The sequence below is a fragment of the Thamnophis elegans genome, chromosome 11 (assembly GCF_009769535.1).
Source record: "Thamnophis elegans isolate rThaEle1 chromosome 11, rThaEle1.pri, whole genome shotgun sequence".
NCBI lineage: Eukaryota > Metazoa > Chordata > Lepidosauria > Squamata > Colubridae > Thamnophis > Thamnophis elegans.
The window spans coordinates 40,448,084-40,472,082 of NC_045551.1; the positions used below are offsets into that span (position 1 = coordinate 40,448,084).

At 39.6% G+C, this 23,999-nt stretch overlaps 1 protein-coding gene across 6 annotated transcripts; it reads right to left on the reverse strand.

Moving 5' to 3' along the window:
- Positions 1–962: 962 nt before the first annotated feature.
- NAXD (NAD(P)HX dehydratase) lies at positions 963–22,621 on the reverse strand. 6 transcript variants are annotated; one of them, XM_032226309.1, is made up of 11 exons: positions 22,360–22,618; positions 17,437–17,811; positions 14,295–14,445; positions 12,782–12,827; positions 11,035–11,123; positions 9,061–9,169; positions 8,575–8,625; positions 8,391–8,495; positions 5,647–5,767; positions 4,967–5,087; positions 963–3,888 (listed from the first exon to the last, which is right to left on the reverse strand). In XM_032226309.1, the coding sequence occupies exons 1-11, from the start codon at positions 22,436–22,438 to the stop codon at positions 3,738–3,740; spliced, it is 1,398 nt and encodes a 465-aa protein (XP_032082200.1). In that variant the 5' UTR covers positions 22,439–22,618; the 3' UTR covers positions 963–3,737. The 6 variants fall into 6 exon arrangements, with proteins under 6 accessions (XP_032082200.1, XP_032082199.1, XP_032082202.1 ...); XM_032226308.1 differs by having other exon boundaries at positions 19,507–22,618; XM_032226311.1 differs by having other exon boundaries at positions 22,527–22,608.
- Positions 22,622–23,999: the final 1,378 nt, after the last annotated feature.

Here is a 23,999-nt window from a genome sequence, read left to right on the forward strand (position 1 = left end):
CTTCCTGATTTTTTAATACATATTTTCTTTATTAAAATAATAGTAAACTGGCATGCTGCAGAACAAGTGTCTTGACTTGACATCTTTATTTTCAAGAATGCTTCTAAGTTCCAAATGAGCCCCATCATACAGAAAAAATGCTTATTATGTAACAGGATGCATCCTTGTGGAGCTAACATTCTCATAACCAGTTGCTTTGTATTGGTTCCATCACCAGGGCAGCTATTTTCTGAATGAAAACAACAACCCAAAATCCATTTTGAAGGAAAGTTTGCAAAATAATCCAAATGTTCTTATCAATTCAAAAAGTTTGGGACCTATTCATTAACAGGTCTTAAGATACTGATTGGAGAATGTCAGTTGGTCTTACCTGAACTGCATGTCTCGAAGGTGGCATGGGAGTAGTCTCAACTGGGTATTAACAAGGCTTTGCTTAATTCCTTGTGACATCCACATGGAAATAAATCTCTAACTGAATACTATTGTACACAGGTACAGGCAGTTGATGGAATAAATGAATTCTTATTTATTTTTCTGCAGGGAGAAATGAAAATTACTGCAATGATGAGGCAAGTAAATGCAGCTTAAAAAGGAAACACCAGTCAGTCCAATGACTTGTCACAGATTCATTAGCCAGGGTCAGGATGAACAAATACTCACTATAGTTATTTCAATTTGTCATTTTTATTTCCTCAAAAGAAACTTCTACAGTTTCAGAAAATTTCAAATGTAAATCTTTATACACTAGTGAACAACATAAAAAAACAGGCAGATTTAATGTAGTTTATTCATCGGAGCCACCTGAAAAATTGGACATTTGGTTTCCCTACAAATTTAACTTAAATGTTCATCTTTCCCATTGCTCAGCTCTACTGATGGTATCACTTTTATGGGAGAACTCTGGTACATGTTAACTGAAAACAACATATACTGTATGATTAACATCTTCCTTTTATAAAGACCTTGCTGTGACTTCAACAATACAGGGAATCCATTCCACTTTATGGGTCTAACACCCACAAATGAAGTATCTTGATTGGTTGACTTGCTTCTCATCCTTTTGTACCTCAAATAACTTCAGATTGTATAATGCAACAGACATGGGAGATATAGAGTTTAGACACAACTTGCCTGTCCTACTGTAGATTCCCTTCAGCATGCAAGAAATAAAAATTTCCACTAAGTGGTTTATATGTGGATGCTAGTCATGTAAAACTTCTGTGTACTATAACATCCTAGTCACCTACACAGATAGGAAGAATAATGATTATGTTCTACTGCAATTTTCTGGAAATAGAAGGTCAACATGGGATCTGCTTCAGGCAGATTCTAGTTTTGAAATATTTTTGGTTCCAGAGAAACAGGCTCTTATTTAGAGTCAATTCAGAAAGAAAAACCATGTCAATCTGTACAATTGGAAGCAAGGCCCATTGGTACTTTCTTCCTTGCTGTCCTATTCTTCCACATACAGTAGAGCAATCCCTCATCCATACTTCCAAGGAGCAGAACCTGTACCATAATTCTTTTTAATGAGCTGTGCTCTGAACTTTGATAGAACCAAAGAAAAGAAGACTCTTAATATAAAGAAAACAAATGTATTGTTCTGAGGTAGAAATCTCAGTGCATTGAAATATTAACCATAAGCACTGAATTTATACAGAGCAATTTCCTGCTTGCACAAAGAAAGTTGCCATTAAATGTTGTTTAACTACTGTACCATGTAACAAACCCCAACAGCAACTGTCCGTACAAAGGAGTGCTAATTTAGCACTAGAAAGTATACACTAAGGCTTACGTTATCCACATATATACTTTGAAATAAGCTCCACTGAATTGTTGGGACATTATTTCTGAGTAAATACGCATAGTAGCAAGTTATTAATCATTCAAGTAAACCAATTACGTCCCATCATCTTTCTATGCAGTCTTTTGAAAACCATTACGACGAGATGAAACTGCCGAAATTATAATATTTAGTTCATCAATCATACCAAATTAAGCTTTTTTTTCATTCAGTAAAGCTAACAGGATACACTTAGGGCAGCTGAATGCTCTTGGATGGTTCTATAGCCTTTCTTACAATGAAGCTGAATATTAAGAATAAATTGCTACTGAGCTTTGAACTATCTTCTCTCTATGTTGCAGTCTGCTGTAGGCTGAGTGATCTTATTGTGCAATTAAGGTTAATCCTTCACTTTATTTTTGAATCAACTTCAATGCTGGTGATTCCCCCCCTCCCCCTTAAAAAACACGTCCACATGCAGTAGTATGTTACAAGGTGATTTTTAATGCTAGTATAAAAGCATGAAGGGCACTTTCTATTGACAGCTATCTCTGTGCAAAGACTATGCAAGAATTGCTTATGGTGAACTGTTTCTAAAACATTCCTCCCTTTTGTAATATAACCTGCTGAACCCCTAATTCCAAGTGTGCCTGATTTCTCTGCAAACGACTTGGTTTTATGTTCTAAACTAGCACTGAATAATAGATGAAGCTTTAATACATTCAGCTAAACAAACTCTATTTTCACATGCCATGATTTACAGCTTCTTGGTGCTGCTTTACAACAAAAACTGGCAATGCATTTCCAACCCTCCCGCCTCCTTTCCTTTTAAAAAGGAACAAAAATTAGTCTCTTTACAGACCAAGGAGTCAAAGGCAATTTGCATGCAGTCTCTGCTCAAAGATGGCACTTATCAAAAGTGGCATACAGAACTGAGCCTCTGCAATTGTTACGAGAACAAAACAAATTAATTCTTGCAAATCAATTTAGCAAGCTGAGCTGGTGGAAGAATATTGTTAATACAAGCCACCAAAGTCAAGTACTTTAAAATCCCATTTATTTCAACAGGAGAGCTTCACATATAGTTAATTTTCCTTCCATTGAAATTAGTACGTCCAGCGCCATGAACATTTAAATAATTATCTCAAAAGTGCTTTTTCAAAAGGCAACTGAACTTGTGTTTTTTTTCCCTTGAGGAAGATGACATTTTGCTTATCTTCCAAGAAGCTTCATCAGTTCTAACTGGATGATGGGGGTGGGGATAGGAGTGGAAGGATCATATTTATTTTCAGTCATCCAGTCGTTAGCACTCTCTTTGAGAGCCACAGAGTCTCAGAGAGGGTGTGAAAGACCAGATGAGGGCAAAGAAATATGATCCTTCCATCCCCCCTCCTCCAAACCATCATCCTGTCAGAATTGATGAAGCTTCTTGGGTGAGAAGTGAAACTCATCTTCCTCAAGGAACAAACATAGCCCAGTCTGCCTTTTGAAAAAGCACCTTTGAGACAACCATGCGTGGATGACTGGGAATCTTCACAGACCTTTAAGTACTTACTAGAAAATAAGCCCTGCTGAATTCAAATTACATATATATATGGGGCTTATGAATCCACAGTTGGCTGATCTTTATGTTGCCTGTCATGTGAATATTTTTTGCTACTAGTAATTATTGCTCAAAAAACAACCTGTAAGATAGAACAGAGGAAATATTTTCAGTTTTGTTTTATTGTAACATCTGCAACTACAGCTTATTCATCCCAAAAAAGGCAAAGAAAAAAAAATATTCCAAACCCTTTAAAAATGCCTACACTTTTTATTTTAAAAAATAAAAACTACCTAGTATACCATTACTGCTAACAGCACTTGAAAAAGGGTGCATTGTACAAGGACATCCTACTGTAACTTTCGTGGCTGCAAGACCTGTTCTTCTTCTTCCTCTTCTGCTGCTTTGGTCTTAGGTTTCAAAGAGTTTATTAAAGGCTGTTCCAATTTCTAAAACCATGTCAGAGGCTGTCATGGACCGTCCAAATTTCTGAAATGCTTGGTTGTTGCACTGCCTTGTAAGTGAACATGCTCCAAATGCAGCCACTAGAAAGGGATTTTGACTAAAACAGAAACAAGAATCACAATTAAATCTGAAATGAGCATCACTGTGCCCCACCCCCGAGCACAAACCCACCAACAAATCTTTACTAATCTTTTAATCTTTGCTCTTAGGCCAGTGCAAATAGGACAGTAAGAACACTGAAAAGACTAAGAATGATGGATCTCATTTGCCCACCAGATCAGAGTTAAAATATGCTAAATAGATGGCGCAGTGGTTAGGGTGCAGTACTGCAGGCCACTTCAGCTGACTGTGATCTGCAGTTCAGCGGTTCTAATCTCACCGGCTCAGGGTTGACTCAGCCTTCCATCCTTCTGAGGTGGGTGAAATGAGGACCCAGACTGTGGGAGCAAGTTGCTGACTCAATTTGCTAAAAAATTTGTAAACCGCTTAGAGAGGGCTGAAAGCCCTATGAAGCGGTATATAAGTCAAATAAATAAATAAATAAATAAATAAATATCCCAGACATGTATGTCCAACTGTGGGCTAAAATGCAAGTAACAATAAAAAAACATCCAGAACCAGGTGAGAATTTCTCAAAGGGAAAAGGACTAAAATCGATACAGTAACATAAGAAAAAAGCAAGTATAAAATTAATGTATTTAACAGTTGTATTTTCAGTTCATGCCTGATGAAGTTTGCAAACAGTTGCACCAAACATTTCAATATTAGCCATGATGCTGGGTCTATCAGCCACTAATAGAAATTTATTCATTTGTTTATATATCAAATTTAGAAACCTCCTATTTTCTTCACAGAGCGGCTCTGGACGGTGTAATTTGGACATGTGCTGAATTGTTCTATAAAGCAGGGGTGGTATTCACTTCCTTTCCGGTTCGCAAATGTGAGTGCATGCGCTTGGCCTTTCACACATGTGCTTTGATCGCGCGCGGCTTGCATACATGTGCGTGACTTGAAAATGTGCCTAACTAGGATGGCATAGAGCCGGGGTGGGTGGGCAGGCCCACCCGTGATTTCCACTACTGGTTCAGGTGAGCCGGTCCAAACCGGCTGAATAGCACCTCTGCTATAAAGGTACCTTCAAAAGAAGCTGATCAGAATGCATGAACATGGCTTACCCATTTGTTTTTTCTGGTCCCGCAAGAAAGGCCCAGTGTGCTAGGACTCCTAGGGACCCAGAGAGGATGTCTCCTTGACCCCCACACCTCCTGCTGCTTCCTTCATGGCTACATACAAGCACTGTAACACAAAAAATGAAAGGAACTGAAAACACTCGATCCTTATTGAACAGAGCTGTAGGAGAATTGAAAAAAATGTAGATTTGAAATGGAGCAGACTTTGTACTTACAAAGTTCATTTTTTAAAGTATGACCAGAACTGAATGTAACTAATTTGTTAACAGAAAACTGTGGTATTTTATAAGATTAATATTTAAACAGCTATATTTTTATTTTTGCATTATTGCATTAACTTCAAAGGTTTAAGATAAGAACATCTTTAGCAACAATTTTTATTTAATATTTTCATTATACATTTTCAAACAGCTCTGATGGGTAATCAGTCTATATGCTAAGATCATAAAAATATGGTGCTAATGTTGGAATAGTGACATTTTTGATGTAATACAATAGTCAACTTTTGAACAATGACTAGCAAAATAACCTGCTAGTACTTCCTTTAATTTTGATATATTAGATGCATGTACCTGCATTTGGTTTTATTTTCCCATAGCATCTATCCATATAGTGGAAAAATGTTTACATTTATAAAATATTTGCTCTGTGTTTCTTTCGTATACCTTTTTCTCCATCTGAAATGAGGTCTCGTTCGCCTTTCTGAACAATTGTCAAGTTCCCCAAGGCTTGGCTAAGCCTTAACAAACAGCCATGATAATCATTGTTGTCTACAGGATCTCTAAGCTAGAGAAGAGCAAAGGGGGAAATCATACAGAATTAAGTGTAGCACGTAATGAGGAAAAGGGTTAACTTTCATTCATATCATTTTAAAACTTTTATGTTATGAAATGTTAGCTACCTGCTCAACTAGTCTCCATCAGCCATACAGCAGATATTACCATATTTGTAACAAGTCTTACTATGTCTCGCTTGATTTGTTTACAAGCAATCTGCACTTATTTGTGCAAAAGTAAATGGAGATATATAAAAGAAGGGGTACAAAAAATCCACTCAAATCAAGTCCCAGACCTTGGAAGGGTTTGTTTTGGAAGATTTTAACTTATGGAACTTATGGAACAATGGCTGATAACCTCTTTTTATCTGTCTACCATAGAAAGTGTCCTCACATATTGCATTATAGTATGGTATGCTAGTTTAATAGCCACGGACAGAAAGGCACTACAGAGAGGGATCAGTTCAGCACAAGAAACCACTGGTTGCCCTCTAACATCACTGGATGACATTGCCAGGTCTCACTGCTTTAGCAGAGTAAGGAAGATACTCAGAGATGATTCACACCCTGGTCAGTGTCTCTTTGCACTTCTACCATTGGGCAGAAGACATCAAAGTATAGCCAGCACAACAAATAGGTCTAGAAATAGTTTCTATCCTTGGGCTATCAGACTTTTAAATACAACCACAATCCATGCACACGCAGAAATGTATGACTAGTTTTTTTCTTTTTCTTTCTTTTTTCGTTTCCGCTATAATTTTGCACCAGTGAGGCTAAAACCAATTTCGTTGCATTTATTTTGTACAATGACAATAAAAACTATATTACTATGTAATCTTAAGAAATGAAAGTAAAATCTCCCCGGATAATAAGCCCTATCAGGCTTTTGAGCGCATGCACTGAAAATAAACCCTCCTCTAAAATATTTAAATGCATGTGCAGCCGGTCCCCATTTCCTGGGGAGGAAGGGGGGAAACATGCCCCATGCACCCCTTATGAATCTGCCATCCATATGGAACGGCCTCATGGAGGCCACTCCCACAAACCTTAGCTACCGCATCCCTTCTCTTTACGGCGGCCACAAAAAGAGCAGCAGGCCCAGAAACAGAGACAGAACTTCCAGTCCTCTCTGGATCAGCTGAACTGTGGGCGAGATTAAGGGGCCTCCTGCACCTCAAAAATAATAAGACCTCCCTGAAAATAAGGCCAAGCGTTTATTTTGGGGGTCAAAAGAAAATAAGACCCCGTCTTATTTTCTGGAAAACACGGTAGCATTTCTAAGATACAAGCAATGATTTTAAAACATAAAAGTCATTCTCAAACAAGAGACAGTTGTATTTGACCTTGATGAGATAATGCTAATCATCATGTAGGAAAGTATGAAGAAGTGCTAGAACAGGGGTGTCAAACTCAAATCGTCATGGTGGCGTCACATGATGTATTGTGACTTTTTTCTCCATCACTGAATTGGGCTTGGGTGTGGCCAGTGCATGACACATCTGGACCGAGTGACAGCCCTGTGCTAGAAGATTGACCAAACTACTTGAAGATGGATAGTAACTTAGGTTTTTTTTATCCTATTGCACATAATGCATTGGGTGCATGGAGGAATCTTGTCTCAATTCTTATCAAACTCAAACTTAACCTAGCCAGTTAGGTTTGTGATCTATTACCTCTACAGTTAGTTCTCACTTACTGACTGCCTCATTCAGTTACTGTTCAGTTAAAATGCTGCTGAAAAAATAATTTTACAGCTAATGACCACATTTATGACTGAACAGTATCCCTCAGACTGTGATCACCACTATAGTCAGCACACATTGCCCTGTGCTTGACCTCGTTTTCCTTTTTTTCATAACACAGAGATTGGAGAGGAAGGGATTACAAGAGGATAAGGCGGCACACAATAAGGCATATATAGGCTGTTTGTGAACTGTTCTCGGGGCTGCTTGCACCACTGCATTCCTTTCAATGTGTATTCTCAACTGTGTGCCTGCCTACTCTCTTAATCCCTTCTTTTTCAATAAATTTAAATACAAACATTAATTCCCTTCTTGTTGATTATCCAATGTCCAGATGAATGTCCCAAAGGGCAGGGGAATGGGAAAAGGAATGTGAAAAAGGAAAGCACAGTTATGGACACACAATTTCCCACTTAGCGTCAGCTTTGCTTAACAAGAGATCTGCCCATCCCAATTATGGCCATTAAATGAGGACTACTTGTGTATCTATAGGGACTGTAGATATCTATAGGTAGACAAATAACTACAAATATAATATATATGGACTTTGTCAAAAGCTGCCTTTTCAATGTTCACTACATATGTGTTTATTAAATAAAGAAGCACTGTATATATTGTATGCACTGATAATTGCTGATAATTGTATTATTGTACTGATAATGTACTGATGTATTGATAATTGCATTATTCTTTGGGTGTCATTACAGTGTGGTGAACTCTTGATCCCTCACCTGGTTGACAGCCTAGTAATCTAGGTTTAAAAAGCCTAAATTGGGCTAAAATCACACATATTGAATTAATTATTGAAGTTCTACATTAGTAATATTAAATGTAATTTGGACTTGGGGTACCTTCCCTCATGGAACTATAATTAAGAACTGTATGGACTCACCATTGCCTCATAGAGTCTGCTAAATTCCATAGCATTTGGAGTAAGAATAGCTCGAGGATAACCCTGAATAAGAGAAGGCTGTTGGGCAATGAGCCATAAACCATCCTGCATGGGACAATAAGAGGAAACATTTAATGACAGGTACAAAATTGTTTAACCAAATCAATATGATTACCATACTTACAGCATCAATTACAATAGGAATTCCTTTGACCTTGGATTTTTCTATAATGCCCTATTTGTGAAAAAAAATTAAAAACTTTTAAATCAAACATAACATTCATGCTTTCCCAACTAACGTTAGTGTAACAAGAAAAATATATTCGAAATAGATACTTAACACCATAGCATGCACGTGAGTATAAATTTCATGCTTATTTTATAGAAACCATTAACTATGAATTGTTCCCCAGAAATTAGCCAGTGCCTGGGTTTCAAACATGTGTAACAGCATGCTTGTAGAAGCCACAAATAAATACAGGTTGTTTTAACAATTTCTTTTTCAATTATTCTGCTTTTACAACTTGCAAGTTATGCAACTTTGGTTACATTTCCGAAATAGCATAAAATATTAGAAATAAATAGTAATCAAGCTGACACTCTCTTTTTAAAAATAATAATAACAGTAGCCAGACAATGTACCAGTAATACCTTAAGAAATCCAAGTTACCTTGGCATGTTCAAGTAATAAATCATCTCTTCCCAAACCTGGTCCAATGACAACTGAGTGAAGTCGTGGTAACCAGTTTTCTACCTCACGCACAGCATCAGGGCTGTCACTAAAAAGTAACAGCAAACAGTGCAAATTAAAAAACCAGTCTTCCAGTTTACCACTATACCTTTTTTCTTCCTATGCATCTACTAGTAGCATATACAGAATTTTTTTCCCTGAGAATACAGATTATCACATTCATATGATTAAAAATGTTAACTTTTGAAAAACAATTGGGATATCAATTTATTCCTATGGAGGAAGCATGATGCACTGCAATAGAATAAGAGAGGTGGGGATGGAGAATACATTCTGCATCTCATAAGAACCGCTCCCAATATTACACTTGTAAAGAACTATATTCTAGTTAACAGTATTGATTTTCGCATGAAAACTGAACCCTTCACAGTACATTTCACAATTTAAAATGCTGGTTATTATCTATCAAGTCCTTCAAAACAGAGGATCTGGTTATCTGAGTGACAATTTGTCTTTCTTAGTTTGTACCCATCCCGTACAATTAACCTCCAAGTTCATTTAATATTTACAATGTAAGCCACATACATTTAAAAGGTAAAGGTTCCCCTTGCATATATGTGCTAGTCGTTACTGACTCTAGGGGGTGGTGCTCAAACCGAAGAGCCAGCGCTGTCCGAAGACGTCTCTGTTGTCATGTGGCTGGCATGACTAAACACCAAAGGTGCATGGAACGCTGTTACCTTCCCACCAAAGTCGTCCCTACTTTTCTAATTGCATTTTTGCATACTTTCGAACTGCTAGGTTGGCAGAAGCTGGGACAAATAATGGGAGCTCACTCCATTACGCAGCCCTAGGGATTCAAACCGCTGAACTGCTGACCTTTCTGATCGACAAGCTCAGTGTCTTAGCCACTGAGCCACCGCTTTGCTAAATCCCACATGCATTTAGCTATGCTTAATTTTTGAAATTTTCAGGCATTGCTGAAAATTTTTTACAGCACTATTGTTAAAGCATTATATTTTGCTTTAACAAATAGGGGTGGGGGTGTATGTGATTTATAGCTTGAATTCAGCCTGAACAAAAATCCAAGTAGTGCTGGGTTTTTATATTGAGTTATCACCGTTTGTGGGAGAAGAGAGTTACCCTGTTTTGGGTACCATTTTTCAGGGTTTAACAGAGTTTCTCAAATTTAGAAACTTTAAGATGTGTGGCCCAAGTCCTATAATTCCCCAACCAACCAATGCTAACTGGGCCATTCTGGGAGTTGGTCTATACCAGTGGTGAGATTCAAAAGTTTTTACTACCAGTTTTGTGGGCATGGCTTTATGGGCATCACGTAAAAATCTCCATTTCCTCCCGATCAGCTGGGACTCGGGAAGCAGAGAATAGATGGGGGCAGGGCCAGTCAGAGGTGGTATTTACTGAAGTACTTCTCCGAAGTATTCAAAATTTCCGCTACCAGTTCTCCAGAACTGGTTAGAACCTGCTTAATACCACCTCTGATCTATACATTTTAAATTGTCAAGTTTGAGGACACTATTTTAAGTGACTTCAGAGAGCAACCTCTAGTTTCTGAAGCAATCAAACGTCTACATGCCTTTAAGAAACTGTGTGAAAGGGAAAAATATATATCTCAATATAATTTTCTGAAATGATCCTAATTTCAGCAAGATAAAACTTATTGTTGTTAAAAATGAAGGCATGCATGTGACACATAAAGAACACTTGCGTAAATAATTTTGAATATTACTCTATTAATTCTAGGCACAAAGATTTCATCTCACCAACCTGAAGGTCTTTAGACAGACGCAAAAGACAATTGTCTGGTATGATATGAACATGTCACTAAAAAAATATGAGTTGGAATTAACTTTTTTCAGTTAAGACCCTGAGTTATATAGCAGCTGGCTAAGTACGTACTTTTTCACATCCAAAGAAAGACAGAATACTTACAGAACTGGATGAACTATAAGCTCTGGACTGTAAGATTTTATTACAGTTGCTGCATCTTTGGTACAAAATACGTGTGATAGGTCTGCCCCCTAAAAAAATAAACATATTTGCAATCATTAATAACATTTAACATTTCTGAAAATTACATTTTTCTCTCTTGGTTTCATGCTGAAATTCAATATTCTCAAGTTTCTCTTTCCTTTCTATTTCCCAATCTTAAATAAAAGAAGTAAATCTCACTAATTTTAATTTAAAAAAAAACCTCTATTCCAGATTAGAAATAAACATACTTTCTATATTTAAAAGCCAATGTCTAAAACTCCTTTACTTTATTAATAATAAAAGAATATATTGAAGTTAGGTGTAAATATAGAAGGGCAGTTTCTCTCTATGAAGTTTGCAATGCAGCCAATAAAAATGAAATACACTCCTGAACGAACTTGTTATAAATACAGGTCCTAGACTTATGACGAGAACTGAGCCCCAAATTTTTGTTGTTAAGTAAATTTTGCCCCATTCTCGTTACAGGTGTTAACTGAATTACGGCAGTTGTTAAATAAATCTGGTTTCGCTTGTGAAAAGGTTGAAAAAGTTGATCATGTGGCCCACAACACCACAAATATCATAAATATGAGTCAGTTGCCAAATGTCTGAATTTTTACCATGGGACAATGGAATGCTCCAATGGTTATAACTGTGAAAAAAACCAGTCATAAGTCACTCTTTTCAGTGCCATTGTAATTTTTGAATGGTCACTAAATGAACTAAACTGAACTGAATCAAGCATCCAATTATAGTCCAACTGTATGGTCCAATTATATGACTCTTCTGATTTAATTGATAACTAAATCCAATACTTATCCCTCTCCTGTGCATGGTGTTTTATGTAAATGTCAAAAGCTTTCTTCTTCTTCTTGGCATAGTGCTCCTGGACCACTTGCCAAATTTATGAAGTAACCAGTCAGGGCCAGAACTTCACCAAGTAATCAAATGTGAAACCCAATAGGTTAGAATAACGAGTTCATCTTGAATAAATCAAATCCTCCAATCCAGCAAGAAATTCAAGCTTCATTCATGATTAATGAGCAACTTTAGTCATTACTATTTCCAAAATTTCCAATAGCATTGTACACACTATGTAACCAACATCTACATCTGATGATCCAAATGGATATTAAAATTTATAGATGCAATGAACTACATAAAAAGGTAAAGGTTCCCCTCGCACGTATGTGCTAGTGGTTCCTGATTCTAGGGCGTGGTGCTCATCTCCGTTTCAGAGCCAAAGAGCCAGCAATGCCCAAAGATGTCTCCATGGTTCTGTGGCTGGCATAACTAAACGCTGAAGGTGCATGGAACGCCTTCCCACCAAAGTGGTCCCTATTTTTCTACCTGCATTTTTACATGCTTTTGAACTACTAGGTTGGCAGAAGCTGGGACAAGTAACGGAGCTACCTCTGTTATGCGGCGCTAAGGATTCAGACTGCAAACCTTTTTGATCAACAAGCTCAACGTCTTAACCACTGAGATACTGCGTCCCTAATGACCTACATAGTTACTATCAACACACTGAAATCTGTTTGCTGAATAAATTAGACATTTAACCAATACAAAACTATCATTTTTGTCTATTATTGGGAACAGAGTTCAGCACCCTTTTTAAATAGTTCAACTATGTGTTTAACTCTATGGAATAAAGAACATTATCTTTAATTGTACTCCATGCAAATGGTCAGAAGAAACATACCACTTTGAGAGCAGAAATTGCAGCAAAATATGGTGCTCCTGTATACCTGCATATAAAAAAAAAACACACCAGGAAATATATACTTCATTAAAATGTGATGATGAACTTGTACCACAATGTGTTCATGTGATATATGAAAGTAGAAACATCACATCACTTTAATCAATATATTTCTACTGATATTTTCTTGACCTAATACTTTTGCCAACTATAGTAAATCTAACCTTGCACTGCCTTTTCACCCTATTAACATTGTACAATATGCAGTCATTTTAACATAAATTATTTATATTCACTTTTGAACATCAAATGTAGAATGCGATAAGAACACCCTAAATTACTGATTATTATATATTTTTAGTGAATATACACACAAGATAGAATCTAATTAATAAAAGTTCATGTACCATACAATTTTAAACTAAATTTTTAGTAAATTTTAATATTTCATAATACTTTCCCTTTGTTTGTGCTATCATGATACATACCTCAAAAACATTTCTGCATTTTCTTAACAATATTGCTTTTATGCAACAATATTGCTTTTATGAGATACTAATTTACATAATAAATTTCAGAATTGCAGTCAGATGATGACTCTTAAAGATCCAAACAGAACTCTTATGAAGCTTTCACTGATTTAATTGGCTAACATTGTATTAATTATAGATAGGATACACATTTATCACTCTATTTTGTTTGTGTGTTCCAATATTTCTTTTAATGAACTTCATGAAAATCACCACTTACACAGATTAAAAAGGGCCATTATTAAAATTATCACTCTAATTTTCTAGTGATTAAAAATGGAGTCATATTCCAACAGTGAAAAAATATGGAAGCGATCGCCAATGTATTTTTAACTTGTCATTTTCTACAGACTAAAATGTAACATTTAATTAAAGCAATAACCTTTCTAGTTAGACTCAAGCTACATTTACAACATATTGCTTGACAGTAATATCTACTGTATATTTGGGACATACAAAAGAAAGGTGCCCTTGATATACCTCTAAATCAGTGGTAGTCAACCTGGTCCCTACCGCCCACTAGTGGGCGCTCCAGCTTTCATGGTGGGTGGTAACTCTGCTTTATAAATTTTATAAAGTAAAGTCACTTCCCTACTTTATAAATCACCATTACTGTGGAACCGGTGGGCAGTTAGAAAATTTTACTACTAACAGAGATACAAAAGTGGATGGTAGGTATAAAAAGGTTGACTACCCATGCTCTAAATGATAAAGCATGAATTCGCTATGATACCTTAACTGAACATTAACATCATGGCTATGCCACACAGGTGTGTAATAGCAATATTTGTTGTTTTATTTGAAGACTACTTCCATGCAAGAAAAAAACCTGTAAAATTGAAAAATAATTAATTTTCTGTGGAAATGGCACAAATAACTAAGAAGGGTAAAATGATTGATATTAAAGTGATACAAGTAAAAAACAAAGATAAACACTAATGTCTGAGATAGAATACATATTTGTACATTTTTATTTAACTTACTCTTGGCATCCTCCAACAATTCCTATTCTTCCATCTTGGCCTTTGTGTTTTTTGGCAGTTAAAGGTGGAATAACATTTCGCACCAATTGAAATATATTTTCCATCTCCTTTATGGAATGTGTTTTGTGAACTGAAAAAGATCTCTCTATAACTGAAAAAAATAAGGACATCTAAATAAATATTACAAATATAAACTTTTAAGATTAGTATGTTAAAAGTATGTATTCACATATCAGAATTTGTTTCTAAAGAAATTGCCGTGCTAAAGTATTTGTATTGTAAACATATTTTAACAAACCAAATTCCACATAATCTGATTCACAAACAACAATGTACAATGCATGTTTTGTTTATTAGCCTGAATAAACCACACGTATTCCCCACTCCCCAAAACAAATAAAATCACCAATCTTCTAACAGATACAAAAACATTTCTAGTTCAGTTCGGCAAATCAATTGTTTGTCTTCCACATCTAGGCACCAGTTTCCCAATTCTTTACTTGGGTCTGGTCACACATACTTGGAAGCACAACAAATCTCTTAAGAAAAGACATATATTTTATCCTGAGACATATATTTTATCCTGACTATGAAACAGAGGTGTGCAAAATGTACTGCATACTCTAAACATATTAATCTAAGTATTTCATGTTGAACAATCAAGTTCCCGCTTGTTTTTTTTCAACTTGTCTATTAATGATTTCCAAGATGTAGTATGCAGTATATTGGGAGGAAATGCTAATGAGAAAAAAATGGAGTTGTCTTAACTGTAACCTAAACATTCTCTTATAAAGAGCTCCAGGCAGCTGATTTCACATAAATCAATTTATGAAGCCAAATTTACTTGTTGCATGCCAACTACCTGAAATAACACTGTCGCTCCGAAGAACCCAGACTAACCAGATGTACAATATGTATTGACTTCTATCTTATGCATGAGACTGCAAAGAGAAAATGATACAACTGACTAAAAACATTCCTTAAGAGATAAATGCTAATTCAATAGTTAGGCTCACAAATCATGTTAACTTTTCTTGTACTGAATAAGTAATGATGGTGTGGTTCACATGTGAATTGGTGAATCTGTGAAGTGAGCTGGGTTGAGAGAACAACTGGCCCAAAGTCATCCAACTGGCTTTTATGCCTAAGGCAAGACTAGAAACCTAGTTTCCAGACCACTATCTTAATCACTACAGCAAACTAGTATTTTACATTGTACTTGTACGATGAAGCTTACTAACAAATCATAAGGCATTCTACAAGTTCAGAATGAAACTGAACCTTATTGGAGGGAAAGAGAATATATATATAGGGTTGAACTGTAGAGTCCTATAAGTTTGATTGTTTCCATGTAGACATTTCAGGACGCAGCTAGATAACATCATCAGTGCAAATAAGTGTGGGGTTTGCTTCCTCTTCACCCCACCAAAACTGGCAGGGCAACTGACTATATATAAACAGTGAATAAAGCCCATATTAACTCACAATGATGATTCTACCTAATATCAAGGTACTGAAACATCTGCAAGCAAACAAACAAAATCAGAGAACAACAAAAGCTCCACAATTAATGCAGGCTCAAAATTGATTTATATCAAATACACAGAGCTGGATTCAGTTGCAGTTACCTCTAGTCCTGAAGAACATCGGCACAGTGAGCTATGAGAGTTGTTCTAAAACCAGTTTTCAAATTCTGTTCCATAGCAGGTTGGAATAAGATGGTAAGTAACTTGTGCACTGCCAAAAATCTTCTAGACCTCTATGGGTGGAAATATTAAGCATATCCTAACATGCACAATTTCCAAGGGTAACAACTAAATACAATAGGATTTGCAAGCATCCTTTTCACGTTTCCTCCATTCAATCTCCAGCAAACCCTGTGATATGCAAGGTCCCACAGGGAATGTGCTTGGGGAAGGGAGGGATTCCTGACACTGCAAGCTACAAATTCCATATTCCCCTACTTAAAACTTTGTTCACTGTATTACCATGCAACTATGCAAAACTTATTGTGCATGAAAGCAGCTTTTGGAGCACCGTAACAGCTGCTTTATCATGTAAATTTAGTAACCAGGAAGTGCTTTCAGAGTTACCTAAATAACTGTGCAATTCTTCCAGCACTAATAACCATGTATGGCTGGAAGAGCATCAAATTTGCCAAGGCAAATTCTGACAATCAGTGCTAATAGTTTATATGAAACAATTAATCTGAAAGATTTTAATGCTTAATGAAATCACAAAGCCCTCAAATGAAGAATAGGATATTTGGGGGAGGCAGAACTGAGGAAGTTAAGTGAAAGAAATGTCCTATTGGTTGCTATTGCCAGGTGTTGCTATTTATGAACAAGAAACATTCTTCTCCCATCTAATACTGGGAAGGGTTCTGTCTGCTATAAGCCATGATTTTTTAAGTTTTAAACAAGTCACTTTTTAATAGGTCACTGTATTCTGCAATTACTTATACCCGTGATGGCAAACCTATGGCACACAAATGCTAGAGGCGGCACGCAGAGCCCTCTCTGTGGGCATGCACACTGTCGCCATCTGGTCTTCTGGTTTCCAGCATGCACAGGCGCGCTGGCCAGCTGATCATGCGTGCTGCAGCCCCAGAAACCCGAAGACCAGCTGGCTGGTGCGACATACCAGTTGGCCTTTGAGTTTCCAGGGCTCTGGGGCACACATGCACATTCCAGTTTGGGCACTCAGCGCCAAAATGGTTCATCATCACTGACTTACACAGTACGCTTATAGTTTTTAAGTAGTCAATTTTGATTCTAATAAAGATATGTCAAATTATTTTAAATATTTAATTCCAGAAATTTACGAGCACCTACATGGATTTTACTATCAGCATATAGAATGTCATTTTAAACATCTAAAATTATAACTTACTGTTCTACATCTTTAAAAATGCTGAACTATGTGAGCTGCACATTACAATGATGTATTCCAAAGCAATGCTCAAGAAAAGCATAACTTTGAATAAACTCCGTGTCTACAGAAACATTTTTATTCTCTGAGCATGATTCATTTTTTATACCAAGTATAATTTCTCTGATTTTTAGAAAGATGCACAATTATGTGCACAAAACTTAATTAGTACTGTAGATTCATGTATCATGAATGCAAGAGAATGAAATACCTATGGGTGGAGATAATGTTGTTGTCATAGAATTATAGTTAAAATTTTCTCCATACGATCGGTGATTTGATCTTTGCGAAGGATTACTTGGTACAAACTGGGATCTTTGTGATACTGTGGAAGAGATTCCTGCTAACATCTGTCCCAACATCTGCAACATCTGAAGCTCCCTGGCATGCTCTGCTTCACGTCGTTTGTCTTCAATTTTAAGCCGTTGTTCTTCATATTTATAAAACTTCTCTTCAGTATCCATACTTTGTTGCAAAAACTTTTCCATCATTTTGTCCAGTGTTAAATTTGCATGTCGCTTTTTTGATCTTTTAGCCTGAGATAATAATGGTGTTTCATTGGTGTGAGCATTAATTTGTTTAAAACCTAAAAACAAAAGCAAGGTAATTTTAATAAAGAATCGAAGTAATAAAAAGTATCCCTAAAATTTACAACACAACTCTAATAGCACCTCCACTGCAAATAATTACCACCAGTTTATTTCCTGCTTTTAGAGATATATTAGGAATGTAACTATACATTTTGTCTTTGATATAACTTCTGTGTAAAAAAACGTGTGAACTATCAGACTTAAATCTGTCAATTTATGAAGCCAGAATTAGGTAAAATAAAAAACACCGAGTAGAACACCACTGTTGCTTTGTATGAATAATTTTCTAAAAATGTTTGCAGAAAAGAGCATTAATAAATATACAATACTGTTCCTTTTACACAGAATTTGTCTAAAAGAACTATCAAAAATTAACCTGAGGGGTAAATGGGTATTAAAACTGACGATAAAGAATATGCTTTTATATTGGGGATTTCCCATCCTCCAATAAAAGAAATGGATCAAAGGTTCACTGGGATCCCAAGACATGTCTGATTTCTTCATGGATAATGAATGTGACAGTGACCTCAGGAATATGAAGCGTATTGTTTAGAGAATTCAAGACAGATATTTCCAAGGTGTCACATCATTTTTTGACTCCCTGCTGTTGCTGGGTAACATTTTAATATGCAGTTGGCTTATACAGGGCAAGGATTCTTTCTGGTTAAGTTAAATGAAGCACTTATATGGTTAATAGGGATTCATTTTAAAATGAAGTGCAGTTATTATAAAAATGAAATTTACTAACATTTACTAATGTTAACCAGCCTCTGTGTAGGAGGTTAATTAAAACCTTTTCAGTGAAAAGAAAGGGATTATCTGAATGATTCATGTTCTAAGTTGTGTGATTAGATAAGGCTCCTTATCTTCTTCTAGATTTCTTCAACATATTGCACCATATCTACTACCTCTCTCAATGTGATAAGTGGGGGCAGAAATGACAGCTTTGAAATGCTAATTTAATCAAGAACTTGAGAGAAAGGTGACAAGAGTTGTGCTGAGCCTTTTTCTTAAGGTCTCTGATAGACAAAGGTGAGACTCAGAATATAACAGAGAAAATATGTTTATGGAGTGCAGTCTTTGGCATATTTCACTTTTAAGGCAACCTCACAGAGCACAACAGAGGTTTCTGTAATCCCTGGCAACTTTTAAGATTTGTGGATTTTAACTGTCCGAATTCCCAGCCAGCATTAACTTCACCCTCTTAAAGTTGCAAAGTTTGAGAAACATTGCTCTCAATGGAAATCCATAATGACCTATATATGCCCATCTATAAATAACCAGTGGTGGGATTCAGCCAGTTCGCATCACTTCGGGAGAACTGCTTGTTAACTTTCCGAGTAGTTTGGTGAACTGTTGGAAGAAATCATTAGGGCAGAGAACCAGTTGTTAAATTACTTGAATCCCACCACTGTATATAACTATATACTATATATATAAGTATATAGATATGTATGTATGTAAACCCACACACACAATCCATACATGCCCATGCTTCGGGTCAAGCAGCAAAAGATTGCAGCCTCACAGTCTGCAGTCAGCAAACACAAGAGTGAGGTGCAAGACCTTAACTAAGGGAGGGGAAACATCTCACCCACAACCAACTACCAGCTGGAAATATAAGAGACATAAGAATACAAAGTCAAAGATCCTTCCCCCTCCCCTTCCTTTTTTTAAGCGTAGTAACTCACTTTCGGCAGGTGGTATCGGGATGGCGAAGGGGGGGCATTCCACTTTGATGGCGTGGTCGGCGTAAGAAGAGCACTCGCCCGAGTCGTCCTGGAAGTTGTCCGGCGGGGAAGACTCCAGCTCGCCACCATCCTCATCTTCCTCCTTGTCTTCGTCGTCGTCTTCGTCGTCCTGCTCCTCCGGGTCCGCCTGGCGGCTGTTGCGGAAGCCGCTCTGTCTGGCGGAAGGGGGCGCGGCGAGCACCATGGCGGGCTGGAGGTGGCTTTCGTCTCCGACCGCCGCCGTCGCCGCCACCACCATCACCCCCGCGGGGGTCAGAGGCCGCTCGGCCACCCCGTGCCCATCCAGGCCGTGCCCGCCTTGCCTGCAGCTGAGAATGCGGTCCATCTCTTCGTAGTATTTGCAGATCTTGCGGGCGTGACCGTTCTTCTTGAGCCCTTCGCGGGCCTGGTAGTACTGGCGCTTGAGGCCCTTGATGCGGATGCGGCACTGCTCCGGGGTGCGTTCAAAGCCCAGCTCGGCCAAGCGGCAGGCCACGTCCCGGTACACATGGCTGTTGCGAAAGTTGCCGTCCAGCGCGCTCTGCACGTCCGCCTCCCCCCAGATCTCCAGCAGCGCCCGCGTCTCCAGGTCCGACCAAAGGAAGCCCCGCGTGTTCGTGATCATCCTCCTGCTCACCCAGCCGGGGGCCGCAATGGCCGCGCCCGCCCGGGCAGGGAGGCGAGGAGCGCGGCCGGCCGGCAGAGAAACGGGCGGGGGAGTGGGAGGGGGCGGCGGAGACCGCGAGCGAGAGGGGGGGATCAACGCCCACCGCGCCGCCCGGCCACTCCACCCTCTGCGCGGCTTGCCGGCGGCGGCAGAGACCCCGGCGTTGCGCCGGGCCCCCTCCTCATCCCTTCGCGGCCGCCCCCGCCCCCGCCCGCTCGGCCCCGAGCAAAACTTTCCCCACGCCGCCGGGCTGCTGCCGGACCCCGCCGTCGCGGCTTCGGTTGGAGGCGGCTGGCGCAGGCCTGGCCTTTCAGCCGCCGATGCGGTGGCCGCTCCCTCGCTTCGGGCTGCGGGAGCACGGGAGCAGCGGCGGTGGCGGCGCTTGGAGGGCCGATTGCCGGTTCATCGCCTCACTTGCCCGGCGGCTTAGGGGATGACCCGGTGGCGGTATGAGGTCGGCGCCGAAGAGAAGCTCTGAGCCGGCCTCCTCCTCCCCCGCTCAGGAGGGCCCAAGCCAGCCCGGCGTCACCGCGCATTGCACTCGGTCCCCCTCCCCTCCGTGCGCGCACACCAGTCAGTCACCAAGTTCACGCACAAAGCGGCGGAGTCTCGGGGGTCACAACTTCAACCGCGGAGACGGAGCGGGCGAAGACAATGCGCCTCGCGCGAGGCCTCGCCCCCTAACACTCCTCCATCCCCAAAACAAGGATGGCTCCCTCGGGGTCCGGTTCCGACCGACGGATCTAAACCCTACGGCGGTAAGGAAGAAAATGGAATTTGGGACCCAGATCCACCAAGAATCCCGCAGGAGTCCTTAAACCCTGCCTCCCTCGACCAGACTGCCTTTCTGCAAATAAAGGGGGCGTGCAACGTGTGGCTACAGAATAAAAAGGGGGGGGGTGTACAGATACTCCACTAACGTGCCCCAAACAAGGTCGATCCGCTCCAAAAGAAAACACGCCATTTAGATCTACGGTAGTTTTCCGAATAAAAGCTGGTTTTCAACCAAAGTCCAAATGATTGTGTTATTTTTGCGGGCTTTTTTCATCAGGACTGCTTATAAAGAACAACACACCATAGAAATACCGTTCCCTTTAAAAAAAATACTGGATAGAATTGCTTAAACCGCAGTTCAGTGAACAAATCACCACTGAAGTCATGCATATACGCCAAAGCCTAAATTGTGTTTTGCAAAGCACGTCGGCTGAGACCGCAGAAGGCACTACAACCAAAGGCAAACAATACATATTTTGGTTCCAAGGGTTATGCAATCCGAACGATGGATCTCAGGCGAATTTGCCACGCCTCCGCCGAAAGCAGTTATAGAGATGGTCCATCTGGCTTCTCTCACCATTCTACTTGCGCATAAATTATTCGGGATAAGCGGCGCTAGAAAACATCTCAAGCATCTAAAATGTGGGTCTGCCCTTGAAAAGCCAATTCACTGTCGGCGAAATGTCATATGGCACAATGTTCATTTCAGCAAATCAGGGCACAGGTACTAAAAAAACAAAACAAACTACGCCTAACGTAAAACCAAGATAAATTTAATCCCATTGCTACCGAGTGGCCCTTTCATGACCTCGAAACAAATCGGTTTTTACTTTGTAGCTTCAAGTTTTCATTTCAAGTGTAACTAAGGCTAAGAACTTTTTTTTTTTTGCCGTAAAAATTTCTCCGCGATTTTGCAGAGGAAAGATTGTGGGGTGGCCTTCATCCCTTAATGGGGACATTTGCTTTTTTTTTTTAACTCTGCCTTTAAATAATGCCCAAATGGATCCACTTCTCACCGAATCGGTGCGCTCCGCTGTAAAACTCCACGCACGGTCTACATACCGCTGAGTAATCATCACTGAACTCAATGGCGCTTACTTCTGAGTAAACACGAGGTGTCAAAGCAAGTTTCTTCCTCACATACACAGACCGCCTCCCATTCTTTTAAGGGTGCTCTATAAAGCAAAGGAGGGGAGATGTAGACAGTTCGAGAATGCAAGCTGTCCCAGACAACCTCGTACAACATGATTCCAGGTGACTAATTGGAAACGGGCAATGTTTTCGGCGTGCTATGCATCCATTGCTTGCAGCAGCCGACGCGTAAAAGGTACGCGTTACGCAGGTGAGATAAACACTCCAAAAACGCTTCGTACCTTTTCCATATTGCAGCCAGAATAGAATCAGCGCCGAGGCCAATGCTACGGTTACGTAAGCGCCCCTTCCCAAAATCATTCCCGCGGAGAAAAGCGCCAACTGGGTCCTCCTCGGCTATCCCGCGCCCCCTCCAGGTTTGCTGGCTCTGCGCTCCGCTCCTTCTTACCTCGCCACCAAGCGGGGCTCGCACCACCTCCTGCCAACCACACAAGCGAGCGGCTGACAAAAACCATCGGCGCTCCTTCCGGGTGGACAGCCCAGCCGCGGTAATGGGAATGCACAGGCCGCCCTCTTCCCGCCCTCTCCTTCCGCAAGAGCGCCGCCCACTGAAAAGCCAATCGTAGGTCCTTTCTTTCATTGATTGACATCCCCAGAAAGTTGATGGGTAAAGCAGCGCGATTTTAGGTGCAGGATTATTATTATTATTATTTTTAGATCTGAACCAAGCTGTTTATTTTAAAAGATATGGCGTTAAAACATAAAAAGGAGTACGTTGAACAATATATGCTCTGCTCCTCCTCTTTTCTATTTAAAGGGAAGAGATACAATATGGATCACCAGTTAGGATCACCTAACTCTTTAATACTTTTTTAAAAAATATATTTTTTGTTCATAAAGAATTGAGCTTTTATATGCTCACTAATGCTAACTCCATTTCCTTGCTTTAGATTTTAATGGCAAGTTATTTCCAATTAATTTTGCTTGCAATTCCAATCCTTTAAAGCAGAATTTAGCTCCAGTACAGGAATAACTGGTTTATAATGACATAGTTATGAACTATAATAGCTTAATAATAACTATTTTAATAATGCGACTGACCTATATTGTAATTAAATTACTAGGTTCAGACACACACAGATCCAATTGGGGTTGGTCACCTGGCCAGAGGTTTAATCTTACAAGCTTTTGGGCTCCTTTTGGAGCCTATCCCCACGGAACCTCTTTCTAGCACAGTGGTCACCAACTGGTAATCGGTGGGGCGCTGGTGGTCTGTTAGAAAATTTTGGTGGTCCGCAGAATTTTTTTAATATTGCACTAAATCCTTTGGAACGATCTCCCCGTGGAGATCCGTACCCTCACCACCCTCCAGACCTTCCGCACAGCCCTTAAGATCTGGCTATCCCGTCAGGCCTGGGGTTAGATTGTAATCCGTCCCCTCCCGAATGATGAATGTTGTGTTCTATTTTTAATTATGTATTGTTTTATGTCTTACTGTTTGTATTCCCCTCCCCATGAATTGTAAGCCGCCCTGAGTCCCCCCAGGGAAAAGGGCGGCCTATAAATAAACTTTCCAATTTCCAATTTCCAATCAGGGGTCCTCAAACTATGCCCCCGGAGCCGGATACATGCAATGAACATTTGTGTTGCTGCAGAGACTCTTTCCCTTCAGGGTCTTTTTTTGTCGGTTGGAGGCGGGGAGAAATTCCGAGTTGGGGTCTGCTTCAGCCTCCTGGTCTGGGGCTTTAGGCGAAGGCTGGAGGGAAGTGCAGCTGGTGACAAAGAGCCGAAGAGCCGGAGGGCCTTGTTCCAGTGGAACTGGCTAACCATCTCAGCTTGCTGAGCCTCCAGGCGCCGGTACCTGGCCTTGTACTCCCACAGGTCTTCCCTCTGCTTGGAAAGCCTATGCTCATAGTCCTCA

Bases quoted from the DNA above. Each gene is read 5' to 3' on its own strand.
- NAXD (XM_032226308.1), bottom strand. From the start codon at position 20,170: ATGATCACGAACACGCGGGGCTTCCTTTGGTCGGACCTGGAGACGCGG. The intron at 14,446-17,436 runs GTATTTCATTCT...TATTTTTTTCAG, and splicing joins AACATTATCTCCACCCATAG to TTATAGAGAGATCTTTTTCA. The intron at 5,088-5,646 runs GTATACGAAAGA...TTTGTGTTACAG, and splicing joins CATTTCAGATGGAGAAAAAG to TGCTTGTATGTAGCCATGAA.